Source organism: Ramularia collo-cygni (assembly GCF_900074925.1).
Source record: "Ramularia collo-cygni strain URUG2 genome assembly, contig: RCC_scaffold03, whole genome shotgun sequence".
NCBI classification, from domain to species: domain Eukaryota; kingdom Fungi; phylum Ascomycota; class Dothideomycetes; order Mycosphaerellales; family Mycosphaerellaceae; genus Ramularia; species Ramularia collo-cygni.
This window is the reverse complement of record NW_019716257.1, coordinates 919,907-942,350: the sequence shown is the minus strand read 5'-3', so window position 1 is coordinate 942,350 and position 22,444 is coordinate 919,907. Positions and strand designations below refer to the sequence as shown.

The following is a 22,444-nucleotide window of genomic DNA, read 5'->3' as shown; positions in this document are numbered from 1 at the left end:
GGTGCCTTCGTGTGATTTGCGAGGGAAAAATCGTTCGTAAACTTCATTGACGCCACCATCTTTATCTATGGCTTGCGCTACTGTACACCAAAGGTAAGCTAAGGCTTCTGCAACTGTTCTTTCCTGTACACCTTGAGGAAGCCCACGCAAATCGCCAATTGCGCCAGTAAACCAATCCAGAACCAAGCATTACCAAAGACGCCGATACCTTGTGAAATGTCTGGCGAGATGGGCCCAGGACCAATTTTATTCGGTGCCACGCCTCTCGCCAGCATCGTCGTTGCAGATCCCAAGACCTGGCACATTGTAACCGTGAATGCGACATGTTCTCGTGTCAAAGTTCCTGGAGGAGAGAGATGTCAGCAATTTTTTTCATCATGACTGACCTTGAACTCCCTTTTCTTTACTCACCAAGCAGAATCATGCCGAGTCCTACACCCTGGATTGCATCAAGCACACCCAACCATAGCCATACAGCTCTGGAAACCAATGCGCTTGAGAGGAATCCGCCTGCCCAAGGTAGCCATAATCCAATACTGCTGGTTCCCCCTAGAGATCGGATCAGTTTAAAGCTCTGCGTCACGAAGGATGTATATTCATCAGAACTTACACCAAATTTGAGCGAATCTTGGAGCTCCGAGTCCGATCGCGAATACCTAAGCAAAGGTGTCAGCATGCCACTTGAGTCATCCAAAGTGAAATTACTGTGAACGTACGGGGAAAATCCAGGTATGCGCCTTGGAAAGGTGACCCAGTATTGCAAGAAAAGCGGCCCAGACGCCAATGAAGAAGCCAATCGCCAAAAGCAAAATCTGCCATTCTTCCACGTGCTGGCTACTAAACAAGAATGTCCAATTTCGACCATATGGAGCGCTCATGAAGAAGTTCTGAAGAAGCACAGCGACTGCAAACCACACAACGACCTTTCGCTTCAATGCAGAGCTGTAGAAAGCAGGTGTGCTTCCAGGCGCTTGCCGGTAGCTGCGAGAGTGACATACGTTAGCATTTTTGTGTTGAGAGTCAAGTAACGAGTACTTACTAAGTCGGCAAGCCAAAGAACAGGACCAATCCCGCTGCCCAAAGTGCTCCTGCAATCGGTAATGAAATGGCCGTCATCTTCCACGTCCCCACGACCGTCGAGCTGGAAATCTGACCCAGTTGTGACTGCTGCTGCTGCTGCTGAGAAGTGAATTTGCCCCAATACCACAGCGCAATGACCCAAACTTGTTGTGTCCCTTGAATCATACAAGCTCGAAACACCCAAGACTCCACCTTTCCGCCCGCATCATCGCCAAAATTCAGCGCGAAGAAGAGAGATCCACTAGCCGAAGCAACTGTATAGCATCCAGTTCCTACATTTTGAATCCACCCTCTTGCTGTTGTTGCGTCCGCGAGATGTGCCAAGCCAATGAATGCAAATGCTGCGCCGTAGAAGACGAAAGCTAAAGAGAGGGAGTATAGCGATGGCAATCTTCTAAACATGTACCACCAGCATATGGACGCAATCAGGTAAATGGCGGCAATGATATAAGTCTTCTCTGCAGTCTGGCCAACTTCTCCGGTTAGGAGGGTGATTTGGTAGGAATTTGCCGAGATGATTTGGCCTAATGCTAGGAAGAAGGAGTAAATTGGCCAGGATCCGAGACGGATTTGCATCCAGTTGAGAAGATATCGAGGAGGTTTGTAGTCGGGTCCTAGCTCGTACTCGTCGAATTTAAAGGCTTCCTTCTCGTTGGGGGTTTCCGGGAAAGCAAGTGTGGATGGAGCGGGAGACGGAGGCCTTGATCGTAGATGTGTGCCGATGGAGAGATTTGTGTCGCTCTTCCTGCGGCCGAGTTTGGCATTGCGTACGTTATTCGCCCACTCTTTCTCTGACTTTAGCAAGTATTCCTCAATGCAGTTGACGGTCTCCGAATTCTTCCCGTTCAAAGTCTCGAGTTTCTTCTCGAATGCGCGGTAGAAAGCACCGGTTTTGTCGACGAAGAATGGRTCGACTCTCTGGAGCCCAAAGTCTGTTCTTGAGCCAATGACAGTACCAAGCGATAACTCTCTGTGTTGTCGCGATGCTCGTTTATTCGACGTTGTTTGGGCAGCGCTCGCTGCGAGGAGTTGGCTATTCGACTCCAGTGAGCTCAATGTCAGTCCAGGATTTGGTAGAGGATGTACCTCGTCCGGGCTTGGAACAACGCGTATGATATCATCGTCCTCATGTAAAAGCACCGACTGTCTAGGAGTTGTGAAACTTCTTTCAGAAATCGCAGAGTTCCTTTGGGATCCAGGAATGATCTTGAAGCGCTTTGCCACTTCATCCAATTCCACGGAATTCCGCCTCGTTCCAGGCGCTGACGACATGCGGGACTCTACCAGAGTGGTAGTCGATGATATCGTCAGTCTTTTTGAGCGTATCTTGTCGTGTAATCGAATGGCATCGCTCTGGAGATCGCCCAGCTCCTGAACCCACGCCGCGACTGGAAAACGCTGCTTGGCTGAGATGGCGCGCATTTTGGCCCTGATTTTGACCGATGAGCTCAGAGCTTCTCGAATCGCTCCCTTGAATTGGTCCAACAAATGAATGGTCGATGTACTCTCAACAGTATACCACCAGCCTGGCATTTGTCCGAGACCGCCCACACGAGCTCCAACTCCAAGGGCACCTTTCCGACCGAATTCGACTGCTACGAGACCAAACGGCTCATCTCGTGATGGAATGAGCGCAAACTCGGCGCCTGTGAAGATGTAAGGGGGTAAGGCTGTGAATTCTGGCTTGGAGAATACCCGCTTTGGGTACTTCTTCATCAGGACATCCAACTTCAGTGCTGCAAATTTTCCATACAGATCAATCACAGGTCCGATCGCGATTAGCTGTACGTTCGGGTCCGTTTCCAAGATGGAAGGGAAACTATCAGCAATGAGGTCAACGCCCTTCTGCTGAGACCATCGGCCCACGAAGACGAAGAGCTGAGCCTTGGGATCTTTGGTAAGACCCGCCCACTCTTGAGCCTGTAGCCTCATCTCGAGGCGCTCAATCTCGAAAGCTTCGTCGATTTGGATATTTTGCTTCAATGCATCGACTGCTGGTGCTTCGAGGGCTCCTGTATCCGAAGGGTCGGGATTCTGGAGAGCTTTAACCTCGCTCAGACCCCAGAGGATAGGATAGCGAGCATATGATCTCCGGCCATATTTCTTCGACACTCCCACAGCGCCATATCCTTCTTGATGCTTCCGCAGCAACGACGCACCGGCATGTAGAAGATTGAAGACTTGGCCGAATTGTACGTAATGCACGGCCGTGTGAACAGGCAGATTGAAAACCAGGCAGATCTCTTCAATTTCTTGAATGTTTCGCATAGGCCACAGACCTTGGAATTCCGCATTGTGCAAAGACAGGCAGACAGGGATCGTGCGTGGTAAGAGATACAGAGGCGCAATGGTCCCGTGGTAATCATTGATGTGGTAGATGTCGATTGTGGGAAAGCGCTGTATGGCTTGGGCAATGCACTGATTCCAGGCACTGTAGTATACGGCACTCTCCATATCGTCCATGCGGGCTGGGTAAGGTTCCGCTTTCGTCTGCTTTCGGAAAACAGGTGCGTCTAGAAGAACGTAGGTGATGTTCTTGTAGACATGATATTGTACACTGACTCGGTAGGTCGCTCCAAGGATAGTGACGAGCATTGGATCTGCCGGTTCATCTTCTGGATAGCCGATGCCACCGACACAGGGAACGACCCAGATCAAGTTGGGAAGATTCTTCCCCATGAGTTGCGACATGACACCCAGACCACCAATTTTGATTTTGATGCCCCAATCCTCAATGTCGTATTCCATCGTTGCGATAAGAACGGTACGCTGACCAGTTCCATCGAAGGTGGGCTTCTGATCTACCTGCAGGAATTTTGACTGTGGCTTCAACAGAGATGGAAAGCCAGGTCCCTGGAATGGTTGTCTGATTGCCAGTGGTAGTAGGCCAAGCTTCTCGCTCACGGCTCCAAGCTTGTTGAACTTGACTTTGTAGAATCCGYAAATGAACGTCCTAGTCGCGACTATACCACTCGCTATTGGCAGAATCCAGAATATGACGTAGAGGCTGAGTTGTAGCCACATATTCCCGCGAGGCTCAAGTCGAAATCGCATACTACCATCATCGACAGCCCATCTCCACGCCAGATAGGGCTTTGGTGGAGCTTCGGTGACGTTGAGAGTGACAGGAATGAGTGATGATGGAGGGAGTCGATCGAGCACCGAGTCTCCATCAATATCTCCGAGTACCATCGATTGATCAGGTTGACCATCAGGATTAATTCCCCAGACGTTGATTTGCGCGGCTGCTCCAGAACTACTCCACTCCGTCATCCAGTGCAGTGTCCATTCGTTGTTGTCTTGGAGTTCGAATTCGTTATTCAATGCGGCATCGTAGCCATAGGAATTGTAAGGTCCATTGAGGAACATGTGCGGAAACCTCCTTGGTTTACTCCCAATATCCGCCTGTTGTACATGATCAGACGAGCCTGCGAAGCGACTGAAGTACTCCACCCGAACGTGCTCTCCCTTCCATTGCTGAAGATCAGTTCCAGACCAGGGTTGCTTTTCAATCTCCTGCATACCTCCCTCGTAAGCCTGCCAGCTAGAGAAGGTCGTGCCGAAGTTGGTTGAGTATCTGAAGAGGTCTGCACCCGCCGCTGTATGATTCAGCATGAGTTGGTCGTTGTCCGTTCTAACGAGCAAAGTACTCGAGTAGTTTGCGGTTCTTGGAAATACCACAGGATTGTCGTATTGCCCAACTCGGAAGATGAAGTGGTCTTTGGCTCGAGTAGTTGAGTTTCCTGATTGTGCTTTGGCGTTGCTCACAGTCATCCGATGCACTCCATTATGCACACCACTCAACGTCGCCGACCAGGACCACATCGATGGGATTCCAGCCACCAGGGGAGAGTCTGCGTCACCTTCCCAGGGGCCGCAACGCACAGTGTCCAGCTGAATGCTGGGCACATTTCCACTCACAGTCTTCGATGCAAAGGAGATGCTTTGAGTGACATTTTCGCAATCCATTGCGATTGAGAAAGCAATTCCAACATCAATCTCTTCGGCACTGGATGCATCAACATTGGAGAGAATCCTAGCATCGTGGCCTGGTTCAAACTTGGTGATGACAGGTTCGGGGCCCTCCCACTGTTCAATCGGTACGTATGCTCTGAAGTCGAAAGCTTGCATGTCCAATGAGTCGATACAACCATTGGGGTTCGTAGAATTGTTGATACCAAGAAATTGAGTGCTGTTGACAAGAGTGTGCTCCTCGTACGGGTGGAATAGGTTCTTCACGCGGGTTCCCGCATCGAAGGGTGCGATCAAGGCGGTGGTGTTCAAGTCGGTGACATTGACTCCGCACTCGAATTCAAAGGTCCTGGTTTCGTTTACATTCGTGTACAGAAGCCAGATGGGCGTGTCGGACAAGTATGTCGAGCTGCCAGGCATGGAGCGATTGCTCAGATCTTGCACACCTGCAAATGTGGATCGCATGACGGACCATAGGCCAGTCTCCGTCGCAACTCCACTGGAGCCGGGATACTGGACTTCCCAGCTTTGATTCGAGAGTTGTTGTAGAAAGAAACCATCTTGTAGGACTGGGTACATATCTCGCAGACGATACATGCGACGCAGAATATTGCGAACAGGCGCAGAGGGATCACGATGATCGTAGCTGACCGTATCATCGTTACATCCGTGTCTTGTTGATTCCAGAGGCATATTGTAATACTGCGTAGATCCCATTGAGTAGCAGCCATGTGATTGCCATGCAGTAGCGGACGAAATTGGCTGCCTTCCGAAGATGTAATTGGCATTTGTCGAATCAAGAACATAGTATGCTTGTTCCTCGCCCCAGAGTAGCTTCGGTATACCAGGAACCAAGAGTGTTGTGATGAAGTGCCCTAGTACTTGACGCTCGAGCCCCTGGCGAATCGCAGGCCATCGGAACACATCCTGGTTGGTGACTCCAAGCATGTGGCGAGGATCGAAAACGCCAGTATTTGCATTGTTGAGATTGTTGGTGAGCATCAAAGTGTTCCACATGTCCACCCAGTTCTATTCATCATTAGTGATCCTGTATGGGGCGAATTTTTCATTGACACATACCCTCGGTGCCTATCAAAACCATTTCAATTAGCGTGACTTTCCAAGTGAAATATGAATAACAGTCGATTCACTCACATCATATCCAGCCTCCAGGTTTCCATCCATGCCCATGAATCTCGTCAACGAGCGGTAGACTGTGTAGTGAAATGCTGCACTGTCTGGACCGTGCTGGTCAGAGGATCGAAGAAAGTGCTCGTCTGATGAGTTGTTCGTAAGAGTGATTGCCTGGGTGAGATTGTCTGGCAATTGATCTGGCTGTCGGCCTCTTCCAACGTAGATCGAAGCCAAATAGTTCCCAGAAGTCAATTCACCAGTGATGAAGAAATTCTCCTTGCCGTATCTCCTGGCGCATGTTCGCAATGAAGAGCTTAATGCGGCCAATGCATCTGGGGTACTCTGTGCTGCTTTGTCGTAGCGATAGCCTGCATGGCGAAGGGTGTAAGGTTAGCAAATTCTCAAGCATTTTCGATGTGGACAGACGCATAGCGTGGATCGAGATAGATCGTCGAACTACCCTGAACGCGTTCTACCCTCGACCATCTTACCGTCAATGTCAAGCTGCGCGATGAGCATGCAGTAAAAGTTCTCGAGTCTCTCGCGAACAGGAGGATGCCATTCCCTGAGACGATCCTGCACACTAGCAAACTTGGTCAATTRTCTTCGCCAAWCCGGGTACACTCCAAAGGCCTCAGTATCACCGTATTGATCAAAGTCAGAGTCATAGCAACCCTGCAGACTCTCATCCACAGATGGATCGACTGGGAATCCAGTCTCGTTCCAGAAACGAGGATATTGACCTAATTCCAGATCGACATGTCAGAATTTACGCTCCTTCATTTGCGATGGCTTCCCTTCTTCTCTTACATGATTTGTTGTAGTTGTTGCCGATATCAAAGTCCAGGTACCGTCTCTCAGTCTTCCATGAAGTTCTATGCTCAGTCGTCGTAAAGGGAGCCGACTCGTTCAGGTAGCCTTCGAACCCGATGAGATCGCCGAGTGTAGCGACTGTGTTATCCAGGACGACGTGCATGTCTCGCGCATGAATCTCTGTTATTGCCTTTCGCCATGTWTCGAGGGTACCGAAGTGGTGGTCGAGTAGGGACAGGTCTAGCGGAGAGTACTGGTCGTAGCCCCAAGGCTGGTTGAGGAATGGAGAACCGGCGATATACAATGCCTAACGCTGCGTTAGGTTGCGATTTAGTTATATCTCAATCGATTGACATGCCTTGATACCCATTCCCTGGAGGTAGTCCAAGGTGTCGATGAGTCCTTGTAGATCACCTCCATGGCGCATCTGATTGGAGTTGAGGTCATGCTCGAACAACGTTCCATTGATATTGTCGTTGTATGGATCGCCGTTCACGAATCGATCGAGGAATAATGTATAGAATGGTACTCTCCAGTTCTCTGGAGATGGACGATACTCATGGCCGTCGCCCCATTCTCCCCTATCGTTTGTGAGTAGACGTTTTGATATAAGAAGGTAAGTGATAGATACCAGTAGTCTAGTGGGTCCACAGCATACTGGTTCTGATTCAAGTTGTAGTCCGCGTAAGCTACATCATATTTGTATGAGCAACCAAATGGAATGGCTGCGATGAAGAAGAGCTGCAAAGCAGCATTTCTCCAACGGAGTTCCATTGTTAGAATACCGGAAAGGGTAGTAACGATGATGCAAAGAACTAGAAAAACCGCATCAAGAAGGTCGACGATGGAAAGTCACCTTCGCGGGCTGAAATTAACAGCCTTGCTGGACGATCAAGCGAACACCTGCATCCAATGACGAATTGGATCAACAATCCGATGCGCCTTGCGCATTATCGCCTAAGGCTGATGAAAAGGTTGTCCGATCTGGACACCGGGCTCTGCAGCAGCTGCGTCTCACAAACTTTCTCGCCATATGCAATGGCGGGTGTGGCGTATTCTCCGACTGAAGGTGATGTTGTTGGACCACTAGTGCACTCCACCAGGGACGCAACTAATTTTAACATGGCAATCATGAACTGATCGTTAGGGAGACCACCGTCGGGAAAATTGTAGGAAAGGAGTCTCAGTCTCTTGTTCTTTTCGGCGCTGACCTACTCTGTCGGTAAGCTTTGCTTTCTCGGAGGCCGACAGCACGTAGGCCGCTGGATGGGAGTGACGTTCTACTATCATACATGGCCGAATGCAGAAGGGAATTGCTTCCACGGTGGTCTCTGGCTTCTGCAAAGTTCTTCAGCTCTGGGGGGACCCGGACACCCAGCCATACAAGGAAACCCAAGAGACGAACGTCTGGACCTGCGAGGAAAGTCCCGAATCCCTGCATGGCCAAATAGCAGGCGGAAAAAGAATTCTAATTGTGTCAACGCCAGCGCTCACCTGAAAATGGCATGTGCAACGCCCACGGCGGGAGGGCGGCAGGCTTGTGCTGCTGCTGCAGCTGCAGATACGGCCGCCATTTCTCTCGTGCAGATACGGGATATCTGGCCAGTAGCGGATTTTGATTTTCTTTCGAGTGAATATAGTTACGACTCGCTAGCGGCAAGCTGTCCGACGGGCATCGGATAGATAAAAAAATCAAAGCCCTATCTTTTACCAAGACGCACAGCTGGCGGTAAGTTCTCCGAGGAAAGTTATATTTGGCTGGTAATCGCAGCCTGATCTGACCATCAATCGATCGAAACCAGACTTGAGAGCAAAGGCGTATGTTCAGCTCTGACGTGGCGTTGCGTTGCGTGATCAAGGATGTCGTTGAGATTTCGGGAGTAATGTTGAAGTAGCCTTTGAGAATAGAGTTCTCGGGAAGTGAGGGAACGTAGACTTGTAACCAATGAGAGAAGCTTTTGAAATCGACGCCAAGTTCGGTCCATGGCAGCCGAGCAGGTCCGCATTGAAGAGGCGTCACAGACAATGTCATGTTGAAGATGCTAATGCTAGATAGGAAAGCGAAGAAGGCAGATTAATCCTTACTCGTATTTCCACCTCTACGAATATGAGCATTGACTTGTGGCAAGAGAAACGGTCGAGCCTGTAATTTCTTACAAGCGGGAGGAGAAAGGAGATATGAGGTGTGCCTYACATGTAGGTACTCAACGCAAAAGCCTTCTCAGCGTAACTAGACGCAACACTTGGCTGCATATCCCATCCATGCAGCTCATCATCCTGATGAAACTGCATTTTGACATTTCTGACCCAAAAAGGAAATCAAGTCTAACCTCTTTTAGACAATGCAGTCAGGGCATGAATACCCATGCGCACGGCAGCTCGCACGAGCCGTCCACGTGAATCGATGGCGCAGAGGTCACCGGTAGGGGTGCCGCCGGAGGCGTTTTTTCTCAACCTTCTGCAAAGACTTGGCCTTTGGGTCCGGCGCCCCGGTGCTACTACACACACGTCTCACGACAGGAGTGATGATAACGACGAACATTGTGGCTTGACGGGAGACCGAAATGATGGGTCCAACAAGATTTTCTCGCTTGAGTACCAGTGGGTGGGAAGCACACGATGTGGATCTTTAATGCAAGGTACAAGATAACGTCCCGCACGACAAAAGCTTCCCATGCGCTGTTCGTGCGCATGTGAAGATTCTAACAGCGCTTGACTTCGTCACTCATCGGTCTTGAATTCTCGCCACGGTACACGTAACCGCAGCATGCATGCACCAGGATGACATGACCTTATCAGTCAGTCCCTGTGTAAAAAAAATGGAACCTTTCCTCACAGCCTGCTCATCAAGGAAAGAATCTATTCCGAGGCCGTGGCAGCCCAAGATGCTCCCTCAACGTAGTCCCCTCGTATTCCTTCCTGAAAATCCCCCGTCGTTGAAGAACAGGCACCAATCGATGCGCCACATCCTCCAATCCCTGCGGAAGAAATGGAAACACAAACGTGAATCCATCACAAGCCTCTTCAGCCAACCACTTTTCAAATTCATCCGCGATGGATTCCGGTGTGCCTACAAAAGCCAATCCCGAGTACCCGCCATACCGTTGAGCGAGTTGTCTCACTGTAAGTCCTTCGGCCTTGGCGAGTTGTTCGGCTCCTTGTCTGCTAGTGTGCGAAGCATTCGTCACGGGCAAGTTTTCGGGAAGTGGTCCGTCGGGATCGAGAAGCGAAGCATCGGTGCCGAGGGTGACGGAGAGTGAGGCTATGGCTGTATCGTAATGCACCAGGCTGTCGAGTTTTAATCTTTTGGCTTGGGCGTCTTCGAAGGAGTCGCCGATGATTACCATGGCTGCTGGGAGGATTTTGAGATGGGAGGTATCTCTTCCTGCGACTTTCATTCTGGTTTTGATGTCGGCGTACAATTCCTTGGCTCCGGCGATGTCTCTTGGGGCGCAGAATACTGCTTCGGCGGTTTCGGCTGCCAGCTGCCTTCCGGGCTCTGATTGTCCTGCCTGGACGATGACTGGCCATCCTTGGATAGGTCTTGCGATGTTGAGAGGTCCTCGTACGCTGAGACTTTCGCCTTTATGGTCCAGAACATGCATCTTCTCTGGATCGAGATAGATGCCGCTCTCAGCGTCCCTTCATACGAACAAGGTCAAGATCAGTATATCTTCTCACGTTGAATTGGAGTGACGGTAGGTATCTCACCTTGTGAAAGCATCATCAGCAAAACTATCCCACAATCCCGTCACCACATCATAAAACTCCCGAGCTCTCTTATACCGATCTCCATGCTGCATATGTTCCGCCTCTCCACTATAAGCAAAGTTACACAAGTTAGCATCCATCCATCTTACACATCATCAGATCCAAAACCACCCTCCCCTTCTCCCTCCCACTCACAAATTCTTCGAACTCTCCGGATTCCCCGTCGTAACAATATTCCACGCCGCCCTMCCCCCACTAATATGATCCAAACTCGCAAACCTCCTCGCGATATGAAACGGTTCATCATAAGTAGTACTCGCTGTAGCCGCCAACCCAATCCTCTCCGTACACATGGCCAACGCACCCAACAACGTAAAAGGTTCAAAAGAAGTCGTCGTGTGGGAACGTTTGAGAGCTTCGACCGGCATGTTCAATACTGCGAGGTGGTCCGCCATGAAGAATGCGTCGAATTTCGCGGCCTCGAGGGTTTGGATGAAGTATTTCAAGTGTGCGAGATTGAAGTTTGCGTCTGGGAAACTGCCTGGATAGCGCCATGCCTGTGGTGGGTTAGGGTGAGTTGTGGTTTTATGTTGGGGTTTAATTCGAGACTTACGCCACTGTGGAGGGAGACGGGCCTCATAAAGGCCGTCAGATGTAGTTGTTTTGACTGTGACATTGTCTGAAAGGTGTTTTACTAGAATGCTGTAGTTGTTATGAGTTGAATATGGCACTCGTATTGATGGTTGGACATCATCATCCTTTTGACGTGATGTCGATCCGGCGATTACAAATGCCTCCAAGCACGACATCGGCAATTACAATCGATTGAGCGACGTCCAAGGAAAATCTATACATTTGCTGCACGGCATTGTTGATCAGTATTCATTGCTTACCACCAGACATTTCTCACCTCATGCTCTCGTCATACGAGATTCAGTCGCGGCTCTGTCAGACCACGAAGACCTGAAAAGAGGCTTCACTTATCATCATCATGATGAAGAATTTATATGGTAGGGGGCAGGTACGCAAGTGAGTTCTTGCAATGCTGCATACCGATTCTCGAGGAGGACTACGGTAGGGCAGACGTTATGACAAGAGTCGAGAGGTGTTTGGCGGATGAAGAAGCCAAGGAAAAATGGCCACTTTTTGCACATCCATTAGCGTAATGCCAATCGGGAGACAAGGAAACGATGTGTATCATCACCGTAGTGGCCCCAGAGTTCGTCATGCCRAGATGCTGTCTCAAGCACGAGCGAGCAGAAAAGCCGCTGAGGTTTAGCAGTTCGCATACGCTCAATTGTTTGTTGCTGATAGTAGAAAGTGAGGCCGGGGAACAATCATCACTCTCCCATCGTCCCGTTTTCGAGACGATGGGCACAAATACAGTAGTAGGTAGGTAGGTAAAATACAAGTTACAAAGGTCGGGTCATGAAGAGTGGAATTTAGTCGCCTCCTCCTAGACGGCGAGTCTTTTCGTGATGGGTGTCTCGGGAACGCTGCTCAGCTCCAGCTCTCCCGAAAATGCCCAGATACTGTACAGTATGTCAATGTTATACAGGAAGTCGTGGTTCGCTCATATTCCTCAAAGAGCGTCACACAAACGCCGTTGTCAATGCGAAGAGGCTGGGTGGTGTGGTGTTGCGGCCGTTGCATTCTCTTTTCGACGGGAGAATAGTAGGAGGGCTGCGTGCCTGCAAAAACTGCGCAAGAGCTCGCACAGTGCCGTTCTGTCTCCAGACTAGCTTCAAATCGACGAAGCCTCATCTTGTCTGGAATGAATGTCTCAGACGTAATCACGCGCCGATTTCTGCATTTCGATAAACTTCCATCCTCTTGTCTCCGGATTGGCGACCTCTTCGGGGATTCTTGTCACACCAATAGCGTATGTGACCTGTTGGACCTTGTCCTCGGTGCCAGCAGCTAGCTCTCCAGTCTTCTTATTCCTGAACACGTGCACCTCTTGTGTCCTTGCCATGAGGACAAATACAGGAATCTCACCCGGCTCCAGCATACGGGCGTTGAGGATCTCAACATTCCGGATGTCCAAGATGTTGCCATCACTCTTCATGCCAGCAGTAGTATACTGCGCCATTAACGCAGCGTAGACAGAATACTGCGCTGCTGAGAGCCAAAGTTTGAGGGTCTCGACATCACCCTTGACGTATGCCTCGAGAACCTCAGGCAAGATGTAGGTCCGCATCTCCTCCAAGAACGGCTCGACCTGGAAGGTAGGGTCCATTTCTCGGAACTTTTTAATCACTTGTGCTGTCTCGTTCTCGGCGAAGAAGCCAGCAATGCGATCGCTCACACTTCTGGCAGTGGTGATGAGAGGATTTTCGGATTCGCGATACACTGATCCCACCGAAAACAGGCGCTGCATCATCGGGTTGGATTCCCGGAAAGACTTCCAACTCTCTTTCCATGCCGAGTCCTTGTGCACGGTAACGTTTGTTCCCGCATTGGGATCCTCCTCGAGCGGCTCGACAGGTCGATTGGGATCGAAGCCCATCTTCAGATCTCTCGCTTCACGTCTTCTCCTTCGCTCTTCTCGCTCGGTCCAACCTCCGTACTTTTGCGACGAGCCGTCATCAATCACTTCCTTGACATTTTTAAACGCCTCCGTCTCGCGGACGGGCCGTGTCGCCTTCTCCACTCCGCTTCCGACCGCGCCTGCACCCTTGCGGATAACCTTGGCGACGGGTGTGTCCCATGTCCATGCAGCAGATTTGCCAATGGCGCCTGCTGTGCCCATAATCACCTTTCCAGTGGTCGACGCCGCCGTCTCAACACCCTTGGTGTATGCCGACCGCGCACGCTGCACATTGGGATTCTGGGTGAAGTCGTGGATGGATCCACCAAGCTGCTTGGTGCCCTCGTTCCATTCCTTACTGGCCTTGAACTCGGTTTGGAGAGTCTCGGTGAAGACTTGCCACGGAGTCTTTTCACCATGAGGCGGAGGCGCCGCCTTCTCCTTCTCGGCCTTTTTCTTCTTCTCTCCGCCCTCCTCTGCACCCTCTCCAGCCTCGCCTTCCTCCTGCTGTTGCTGTTGCTGCTCTTGCTGTTCCTGCTGTGCCTTTCTTGACTTGAACCACGAGGCATCACTGTCCCGCTTGAACTGAGCGAATGCATCGTCCGCAGCGGAGTGCTCGGGCTCCGCCGGTGCCGCCTCAGCTTCGGGCTCTGGCGCAGTCTTCTTGGCCGCCTTTGGCTCCTCCTTCTTGCCTCCAGCTGCAGCTTCTCGCGCACGCTGCTCTCGCATCTCCTTGAAGCTCACATGTCTTACCCCAGGCACCGCTGCCGCAGAGATGGTAGCAGGCAAAAAATGTGATCGAAGCGCAAAGGGCGGTTGTATGCTGGAGACATCATGCCGTAGCCTTGTACGGGCAGATGCTGATGTTAGATTGGCGCTATATGATCCATACGATCGTGCAGCTAGCCGTTGACAGGCGACAGTCGGATATGATGATGTAGAAGTCGAGAGATGGCCAGCTCGCGACGAAAGCGCGCGTAGTGCAGGAGCGCTCATGCTAAAACAATTATGCCCTTTCAACCGGAAAGGCGATCCAGAGATTTGGTAAGTGGCGGACAAGGCAAGTGAATGAATGGATTGATGAGAAGCATGTGCAGTGTTGCATCCAAAGATGGATCTCGTGCTGAAAATCCGCGCTTGGACCATCCCAAGTCCGCTTTCGCCGCAAAAGATRATGAACACCATCTCATCTCATCACATCATCCATTGGGATTGTGGAAGGATTGAGGAATAATTCGCCAACATGGCGAGCTTACGCACCTTCAGCTCTGCGCTGTGTCATTCCTGCCGCGGACGTCTGCTTCCCACCGCTCCTGCCGGCACCACCGTCACCCGCGCCTTCAGCAGTACAGGCGCGAGGGGACGGGAAGACAATGACATGTCCTCGCTCTTCGGAATGGGCCAGTCGCCCGCTCGTGCCTCATCGCCGGGTCTCAGTCCTCCCTCCAGACCAAACTACGCGCGTCGACGCTCGGAACCCGCAGCAGATTCCTCGCAAAGCTTCGCATCCATCCTCGATGCCGACCCGGACTCCTTCCTCACCTCCGACTTTCACAACAACTTCAACGGCTCGGGGTTCGGTGACATGCCTCACAAGCTGCACATCTACGCCACTAAGCATAACACCCACATTACGCTCATCCAGCCTCCGCGTCCAGCCAGTCAGACGCCCAGCTCTGCCCATTCTACCTCCACGAGTACCGTGATGCAGAACAAGAGCATTGATGTGCTCTTATCCCTCTCTACGGGTAACATTGGATTCCGTAAGGCCGGCAGAGGCAGTTATGATGCCGCCTACCAGCTCGCATCGTTCGTGATGAAGCAGATTCAAGAGAGAGGAATGTTGGTCGGAGGTGCCAAGTTGGAGGTTGYGCTACGAGGATTTGGAGCGGGAAGGGAGGCCGTAACCAAGGTTTTGCTCGGTGCGGAGGGTAGCAGAGTGCGAGGGAGGATCGTCAGTGTGTTGGACTCCACTCGACTGAAGCAAGGTGGTCCGAGAAGCAAGAAGCCTCGTCGTCTGGGTTGATCTGGCCGTTAGAAGATGCTACAATCTGATATTAAAGGAGCGAATACTATCCACCATGGGAGGAGCCTGTGATTGAAGATGGCTATAAACAGAGCACTCGAGCGGCCTGAATGACTCTGTGCTTGTTCTCTTCGAACAGGTAGACTTCAGACTCGCCAAGCCCTGACTGCGATGCCCCAGGAACTCTTATCCAAAGAAGAAAGAGACCCACGCTCCTCGCCATTTGTCTTCTGGAGTACTATAGCTCGAATAGAGCACCAATGTATACAGCGACTTGACCCTTTTCCATCACAACTTCACCCAATCACCTTTGTACGCTTCTTGCTCCAACACGTTTCATAACAATACCACTATCAAGGAACATGCTCAAAAGAACCCAATACCGACAACCGACGAGATTTCACTCACACGGTACACCCAGACCAACGCACACTCTTCATGAAAAAAAACCATCACAAGATCAAAATCGAGCTCTGCATTTTTTCCCACGACGATATGGTAGTAAGTAGGTCTCGGTTAATCCTTGCGCAGAAACAAAACATTCCCCATCTCCTATCCATCCACCATCAACAATTCTCAACGGAACTGTCAAACCCCATAACATCAGTCTCCTAAAATTCAGAATCATACAAATATAATAAAATCGAAGTCTCACCTTCTTGAACCCAATATCCTCAGCCTTCTCCCGAAATGCCTGACGCGACATATTCAATCCGTATTTTCGAATAATACCACTCTTCTTTTTATCCCCAGTAACGCGGCTAAACAACATTGAAGGATTAAGTTAGCTGGATTGGTTTCMTTCCTTTTCTCCAACGCTCGACTCTTCGAATTGTAAGGGGCTTACCAGCCGATGGAGGCTTTGCCGTAGGTATGTGGGCGGGAACGCCAGACGGAGTCGTGTGACATTTTTTCGAGTTGGAATTGGAATTGGAGTTGGAATTTGATGCAGTGGGGGAGTTGCGAGGTTGCGAATTATCGACCTAGGATTGTGTGTGATACCTTGATGGAAGGGGGACATCAAGGTTGTTATGGATGGGCCACGTGACTTTGATTTCGTATCATACCTTACTAGAGACGCGGTTACTCACTCTTGTGAATTACGAGCTTTGGAGATTGGAATCCTAGGTAGGGATTGGAGATGTTCGCTCTGTTAAGTATGTAGACTGGTGATGGTGATAAAGGAGAGTAGATTGTTCATTACTACCCTAACCCTTACCCTTATAGCCTATTCCCTCCCACTTATGCAGAATTGAAAAGGAGATAGCTTCGGAGGGTGAAAATGAATTGATTGATTATGATCTTTGTCCTCGCTTCTGTTGTTTTTTCGGACGAGAAATGTTGAATGGAAAAGTGAAGACGAGGGTTTATATATATATACTTGTACCTCCTCTTTGTAATCCTCTTCATCTTCTTCCTCCTTCTTTTCCCTTCTCTTTCTAATCCTCTTTCTAATCCTCCTCCTCCCCCTTCTTCTCCTCTACAACTCCTCTAATAAACTATCCAACAAACCATCAAACAGAAACACCCAAGAAACGAGTTCAAACGCATATATATATATACACATACAATGGGAAAGCATGGATTAATACATCATCATTAGATCAAATTCCTACATTACGGGCTACTTTTCTCTTCTCATAACATAACCTACTCCCCCTTCCCAAAAACGCCTCGCTCGCTATCCTGGATATCAACCAACCAAAAACATCATCGTACCTGGTACTTTTTCCCCAAATCCATCTCACTTCACTTCCTACCACTACTCTTCCCACTCTTAAGCGAACTAGCCCGACTAGTAGTCCGACTCCTCCCACCACCATTACCACCAACCCCAAACGACTCCCTCGTATTAACACGATCAAGATCAAAAGGACTATTATCATAATACTGTTGACTCTTCGTACTCCTCAACGTATTCCGGGATTTTGTTGTTCGGATGGGTGCGAAAGAAGAAGAAGAAGTTTGAGGAGCGTCATTTTCAGAAACGGTGGCGATGGATTCCCGTCGTTCCTCAATCTTCTCTTCTTCTTCAAGACCGGCGTTATGATTGCGTCGCTCCTCGGCAATGGCTTCTTCTTGGTCTTCGGGGATGTAAGGGTCTTCTTTTTCTTCCTTTTCGGTCTCGTTGTCTGAGGAGGATTCGGGGTCTTGTTGGCGCATTCGCTGTTGCATTTGTTTCATGAATTTTTCGCTTTGGGCGGCGTATTTGCATTYTTCACGGATTCCTGCGCCGTCTGTTGAGGTGGTGTTAGAAGAGTGTCAAAAAATTGATTGGTTTGGTTGGGGAGGGGGGCTTACATTTGTAGAACAAGAAGGGAAAGGGAACACAGACGAGAGCTAGAAATGCGGGTACACAGGATGCCCAGTGGATTCCCAGACCGCTGTACATTTGTGAGGTGAAGAGGGGGAAAGCGGCACCGAATAAACTACGCAGGACGGAGTTTGCAGCGAGGACGGACGCTGCAAAGATGGTGTATGAATCGATGAGGTAGTTCATGATTCCCAAGAAGATGAGCACCATGCCGAAACCGAATGGAGCACCAGCCATGATTGATACAATCCAGTGGATGTTTGGGCCGTTGGTCCAGGCAAACCAGAAGAGACCGATGGGTACCGCAACAGATCCGACCATGCATAATGGTAGACGAGACTCTGGAGGAGCGAATCCATCAAACTTGTCGCTGATCCTGGAGTAGCGTTTGTTGTCCCAAATACTGTAGCCGACGGCAATCAACATACCCACTGCGACACCGAGGAAGGCCAAGCCTCCAATTCCCGGTGACCATCCTCGTCCTTGTTGGTAGACAATGGGGAAGGCGCCAAAGCACATGTAAAGGGTTCCGTAGATGATTGCCATGTAGATGGAGAGCAATAGCACAATGGGCTCCTGGAAGAGCAAGATCCATGGTCGAGATAGAGACGTCTTGAACACTTCCATGGCAGAAGTCTCACCCTGATCGATATCCCCACGAGTCTTGTACACCTTTCCTGTTCTCCTGCTGAGCTCCTTTGCTCTCTGGCGGAGGATGACGGGTGGGTATGTTTCCGGGATGAGCAATGATCCAATAATCCAGAGCACTCCCGTGAAGATGGCCATGACACCCTGAATCCATCTCCACCCAATCGTCTGTCCGACGAAACCTCCCACAATCGGTCCCAAAACCGGTCCCATGAAGGGTGCAGCGGCGAACAAGGCCATGGCCAAACCACGCTCCTTTGCGCCAAACATGTCCGCAATGACTCCACCAGCGTTTGTCAACGGCGAGGAACCAATGGCACCCGCGAAGAATCGCAAGATGATCAGGGTCCAGATGTTCTGCGATCCCGCAGCGCCCGCATTGAAAGCCGTGAGGCCGGCATAGGTGCCGACGAAAAGATACTGTCTACCGAACAACTCCGACATGGGCGCCCAGATCAACGGTCCTACAGCAAAACCCAACACGAAGAGGGAGATGCCGAGGGTGAAGACCTCTCGACTACATCCGAACTCCATGACGACTTCCTGCGCGCCTCCGGAGAAGGCACTGGAGACAAAGGCAACGGCGAGCGTTGCCAACGCCACGAGCATTGTCAAGCTCCATTTCTTCACTTCACTGTACAGCTGGGGATTGCGGGGGTCGTTGTCAATCCATTCGACCACATACGGGTCGTCTTCTGTGCCGGAGCCATTGTAATCCCATTCCTCAACTTCCGGGGTGATTCCATGCTGATTGAAGACTTGGGTGAGATGAGGGATCTTGGTAGCCCTGCCCGACTCCACGTCCTTTTCGGCCATCCTGGGCTGGGATTGTTGAACCCGCGCGGGCCAAGCAGATCTTGTCCTGGTTTGGTAATCTCAAAGCTTCCGACCGTTCCTCTCCACAGGGATGAAAGGATGGATGGGATGACGGGATTGTCGGATCGTGATGGGGTTGTTTGGTTTGCGATGTGATGTTGATGATACTTTCCAAACCCACCACGCGAGAGGGAGCCGACGCAAGACTATATCATCATCACCATGATGACGACGAAGAGACGCCGGCAGAAACTTCGTTAGATCGGTGTCTCCGAGGCCTTAACGCCGTCGTAAGTGGACTGTCGGAAAACGCCACACTCTCTGGACAACACCACCTTTTTTAGCCTTTTTTCCACACCATAATGACGCCTGCACACTCCGATATCCCGGACACATGTCTTGTGCCCTTGCACAAAACCGAGATTTGCGGCCGTAACACCTTCGATCGCGTGTTCCAGCCGGCCCCCAAGCTTCCCGAAGCATCTTTATGAAGTCGCAGTGAGTGAGGCTCATCATTGGTCAATGGTCGAGCGACGGAGGACGGGGTTTGTGTCGGGGCCGACATTCGCTTGTGCTTGTTTGTTGGGCCAAGCTTTCAATGCCGATTTGCCGTTCTTCCCTTGCGATAGCTTACCTTACCTCCTACAATCTTGATAATCACAATGCTTCCTTCTTCCATCCTGGACGATGATGTCGCGTGCCATTCATTCTTCAATCGCCGTCCATCTACATGTACCCTTGGCATACAGAGTGCACTTCCCGCAATGACATGAGCTGTCTGTCACATACAAGTTACACCGCCGATCCGCGAACCTTGCAGGCTGTGAACTGTGAACCGCGTATCGCACGTGGGCGTCACAGATTCAGAGTTCATCGCTCAACTGGGGTCGTGCAAATCTTATAATCCATGCCGTACATCCATCCTTGCACCCTACACTTACAGTACGGACGTAGCTCCCCTTTCATAAGGTAAGCTTGACTGGCGACTGTATCGTATCATCRTCATCATCATCTCAACACTCGAGAGGAATGATTGTCTGTCCTGCTATGGATTCTGTGGTAACAGAGCGTTGAATGCCATGGCAAAAGACTCACTCAAGACCCCATGGTCCGGTCCTTTTTCGACAAACAGCTTGGTAGCAATGTTTTTCTCTATCAGCAAAAGCGAAGGTGTGTTTGAATGATAGAGATGATTTAATTTTTATACTTTCCGCCACTTTGCAAAATCCATCAAGATTCTCCTTCGTCCTTGTTTTCGTGCGATTTGAGCCGTCTTCTCCTTATCCTCCTCCTCCTCATTATCATCATTATCATCATCATCGTCGTTATTAGGGCCAAGAGAAGAATTTCGTCGTAGCTCACGAATCCTCTTCAACTCATCCACCTCCCCAATTTTCCATCCCCTTAACAACATCAAACAAATTGCCGCTGCGAAATACCTATCCCGTCATCCCGTTAGTCAGTAAATCCAATCCTCACACAAATCTTTCAAGAGAAGAAAAAAAGGAGAAGGGAAGAAACTCACATAACCCCCACGAAAATCTGCGTCCCAAAATACTCTMCCCCCATATCCCTAACAATTTCCAACGCAATCGGTTCGCTAAAAGTACAAGGTAAAACAATAACGAGCCAGATGAGATTTAATGCCGAAGCGAGATTGGGAAGTCCTCCGATTTCGGCTGCGAGGGGCGAGATGGTGGCCCAGAATGTTCCTGCTACTGCTCCTGTGAAATTCCCACCCTGTTAGTGTTTTGTTTGGCGGTGGATGGGATGGGATGGGATGGGATTGGGGGGATGGCATGCTTACCTCCGATCAAAGCGAAGAAAACTAGAATACTGAATGATTGAGCGGGAATCCAGATTGCGAAAGTGAAGAGGCCTGCTGCTGCAGTCATCACTGGAGAAAGAATCCGAACATGTCAGTTTTTTCTTTTCTCTTCCTCTTCCTCTCCTCTTCCTCTTCTTCCTCCTCCTCTTCCTCTTCTTCTTCTTCTTCTTCTACCAAGAGGGAAGAACTTACAAGCAGCCATATTCAACCTCCCAATCCCATCCGAAAAATACCCCACAGGCGGCCTCCCCAACGCCTGTCCGAGATTCAACAAGGCGGATACAATGGCCGCATGCGAAGCATCGAGACCGATGGAATTGGCATAGTTGGCCAGGGAGAAGATGAGGACGACGTAGGCGAGGATGGAGAACCAGGCGTAGGCGCAGAGGAGGAGGTATTCGGCGCGTTGGAAGAGTCTGTAATCGAATGCTACCTCACATGAAACAAATAGTCAGTCAATCAATCAGTCCGAGAAAAGGGGGAGACTCGTATATATATATTAACAGGAAAAGAAGAAAAGAACTCACCATTCTGCCGACTCCCCACCTCGAAATTCCGATCCCTAACCAAAATCGCACAAACCCCATTCACCACACAAGCCACAATTCCCAAAACCCGAAACGTCCAGGCCAAACCCACAGATTGCAACATAGCGCCCGCCGCCAACGAATATATCAACCCGCCGAAACCGGATCCACTGGCCGCGATACCGTTGGCGAGCGAACGACGTTTGGTGAACCATTGCGCGGGAATTCCTACGGAGCCTACGAAGAGGAAACCCATGCCGAAACCGAAACAGAGGCCTTGGGAGAGGAAGAGGTGCCAGATTTGGGTTGCTAGGGAGGCGGTTTGGAAGGAGGTTGTTTGGAGGCTGGGGTTGTTGGATTGTTAGTTGGGGTCTTTCTTGTGTTGTTTGCTTTGTTGGTTTGTGTATGGGGAGGAAAGGTTGGGACGAGTTTACTACGTACAAAATTCCAATGAAGAGGGTGGTTTTCGTTCCATAGTATCGCGTTGTCAAGGTCGCGATGGGGGAAATCAACATTGCCATGGAGATGCTGAGGGAGCCGATCAGGGCGTATTCAAGGGATGTTGCGCCGGGGAAGAGATTGTTTTGCAGGTAGTAGGCGAGGAAGACGCCGTAGGCGGAATTCATTCCTGCGTTCGAGTCAGTCAGTACTGAGTTGTTGGATGTGTATATATATATATAGGGATACCTTACCCCATGTATGAGCGTTGATCGTGGCACAACAAATCGTGCAGACCCAGCCGTAACCTCCATCTGGCGGAGGCGGTGCGATTTGTTCATTCCGATGGGTGAGTGCTTCTTGGTTTTCTTCTTGCGGTCTTTCCGACGGATTGTTGGGGTCGTGTGAGATTGCTTCCTCTGGAGTGACGAGTCCGGCTTCATGGTCCTTGTCATTATCTTGGTCGATATCTTGGGAGTGCATCTTCAATGCTCTTTCTCTATATTCTGGACCAAGTCATCCAATGCATGCGGTGAAGGACTCGAGAGGGAGAATGGAAATCAAGACGATTCCACACCTTGGTTCATGAGAGAGTAGGCGTCACTGT

At 50.3% G+C, this 22,444-nt stretch overlaps 7 protein-coding genes; 1 reads left to right on the top strand and 6 right to left on the bottom strand.

Moving 5' to 3' along the window:
- Nucleotides 1-98: 98 nt before the first annotated feature.
- On the bottom strand, nucleotides 99-7,773 carry RCC_02721 (probable glycosidases; the record flags this gene model as incomplete). XM_023768011.1 has 11 exons in its annotated part: nucleotides 99-343; nucleotides 412-549; nucleotides 611-656; nucleotides 717-981; nucleotides 1,040-6,081; nucleotides 6,133-6,141; nucleotides 6,208-6,554; nucleotides 6,678-6,929; nucleotides 6,997-7,306; nucleotides 7,358-7,580; nucleotides 7,631-7,773. 11 exons carry the CDS (start codon nucleotides 7,771-7,773, stop codon nucleotides 99-101), a joined length of 7,020 nt encoding a protein of 2,339 aa, XP_023623779.1.
- A 2,072-nt stretch (nucleotides 7,774-9,845) lies between these two features.
- Nucleotides 9,846-11,386, bottom strand: RCC_02720 (probable coenzyme F420-dependent N5,N10-methylene tetrahydromethanopterin reductase and related flavin-dependent oxidoreductases; the record flags this gene model as incomplete). XM_023768010.1 has 4 exons in its annotated part: nucleotides 9,846-10,641; nucleotides 10,711-10,818; nucleotides 10,906-11,267; nucleotides 11,324-11,386. 4 exons carry the CDS (start codon nucleotides 11,384-11,386, stop codon nucleotides 9,846-9,848), a joined length of 1,329 nt encoding a protein of 442 aa, XP_023623778.1.
- Nucleotides 11,387-12,493: 1,107 nt separating this feature from the next.
- On the bottom strand, nucleotides 12,494-13,969 carry RCC_02719 (related to mitochondrial import protein MPI1 precursor; the record flags this gene model as incomplete). Its single annotated transcript, XM_023768009.1, has 1 exon — nucleotides 12,494-13,969. The coding sequence occupies one exon, from the start codon at nucleotides 13,967-13,969 to the stop codon at nucleotides 12,494-12,496; it is 1,476 nt and encodes a 491-aa protein (XP_023623777.1).
- Nucleotides 13,970-14,483: 514 nt separating this feature from the next.
- RCC_02718 (uncharacterized protein) lies at nucleotides 14,484-15,266 on the top strand (the record flags this gene model as incomplete). The annotated part of the gene is made up of 1 exon (XM_023768008.1): nucleotides 14,484-15,266. One exon carries the CDS (start codon nucleotides 14,484-14,486, stop codon nucleotides 15,264-15,266), a length of 783 nt encoding a protein of 260 aa, XP_023623776.1.
- Nucleotides 15,267-15,842: 576 nt separating this feature from the next.
- RCC_02717 (probable ribosomal protein S29.e.A, cytosolic) lies at nucleotides 15,843-16,175 on the bottom strand (the record flags this gene model as incomplete). XM_023768007.1 has 3 exons in its annotated part: nucleotides 15,843-15,851; nucleotides 15,922-16,027; nucleotides 16,114-16,175. The coding sequence occupies 3 exons, from the start codon at nucleotides 16,173-16,175 to the stop codon at nucleotides 15,843-15,845; spliced, it is 177 nt and encodes a 58-aa protein (XP_023623775.1).
- An 840-nt stretch (nucleotides 16,176-17,015) lies between these two features.
- On the bottom strand, nucleotides 17,016-19,044 carry RCC_02716 (probable mfs-multidrug-resistance transporter; the record flags this gene model as incomplete). XM_023768006.1 has 2 exons in its annotated part: nucleotides 17,016-17,503; nucleotides 17,568-19,044. The coding sequence occupies 2 exons, from the start codon at nucleotides 19,042-19,044 to the stop codon at nucleotides 17,016-17,018; spliced, it is 1,965 nt and encodes a 654-aa protein (XP_023623774.1).
- A 1,201-nt stretch (nucleotides 19,045-20,245) lies between these two features.
- RCC_02715 (related to protein MCH2 (monocarboxylate permease homolog)) lies at nucleotides 20,246-22,320 on the bottom strand (the record flags this gene model as incomplete). XM_023768005.1 has 7 exons in its annotated part: nucleotides 20,246-20,483; nucleotides 20,570-20,768; nucleotides 20,852-20,941; nucleotides 21,065-21,301; nucleotides 21,400-21,743; nucleotides 21,841-22,027; nucleotides 22,092-22,320. 7 exons carry the CDS (start codon nucleotides 22,318-22,320, stop codon nucleotides 20,246-20,248), a joined length of 1,524 nt encoding a protein of 507 aa, XP_023623773.1.
- Between the last annotated feature and the right edge of the window lie 124 nt (nucleotides 22,321-22,444).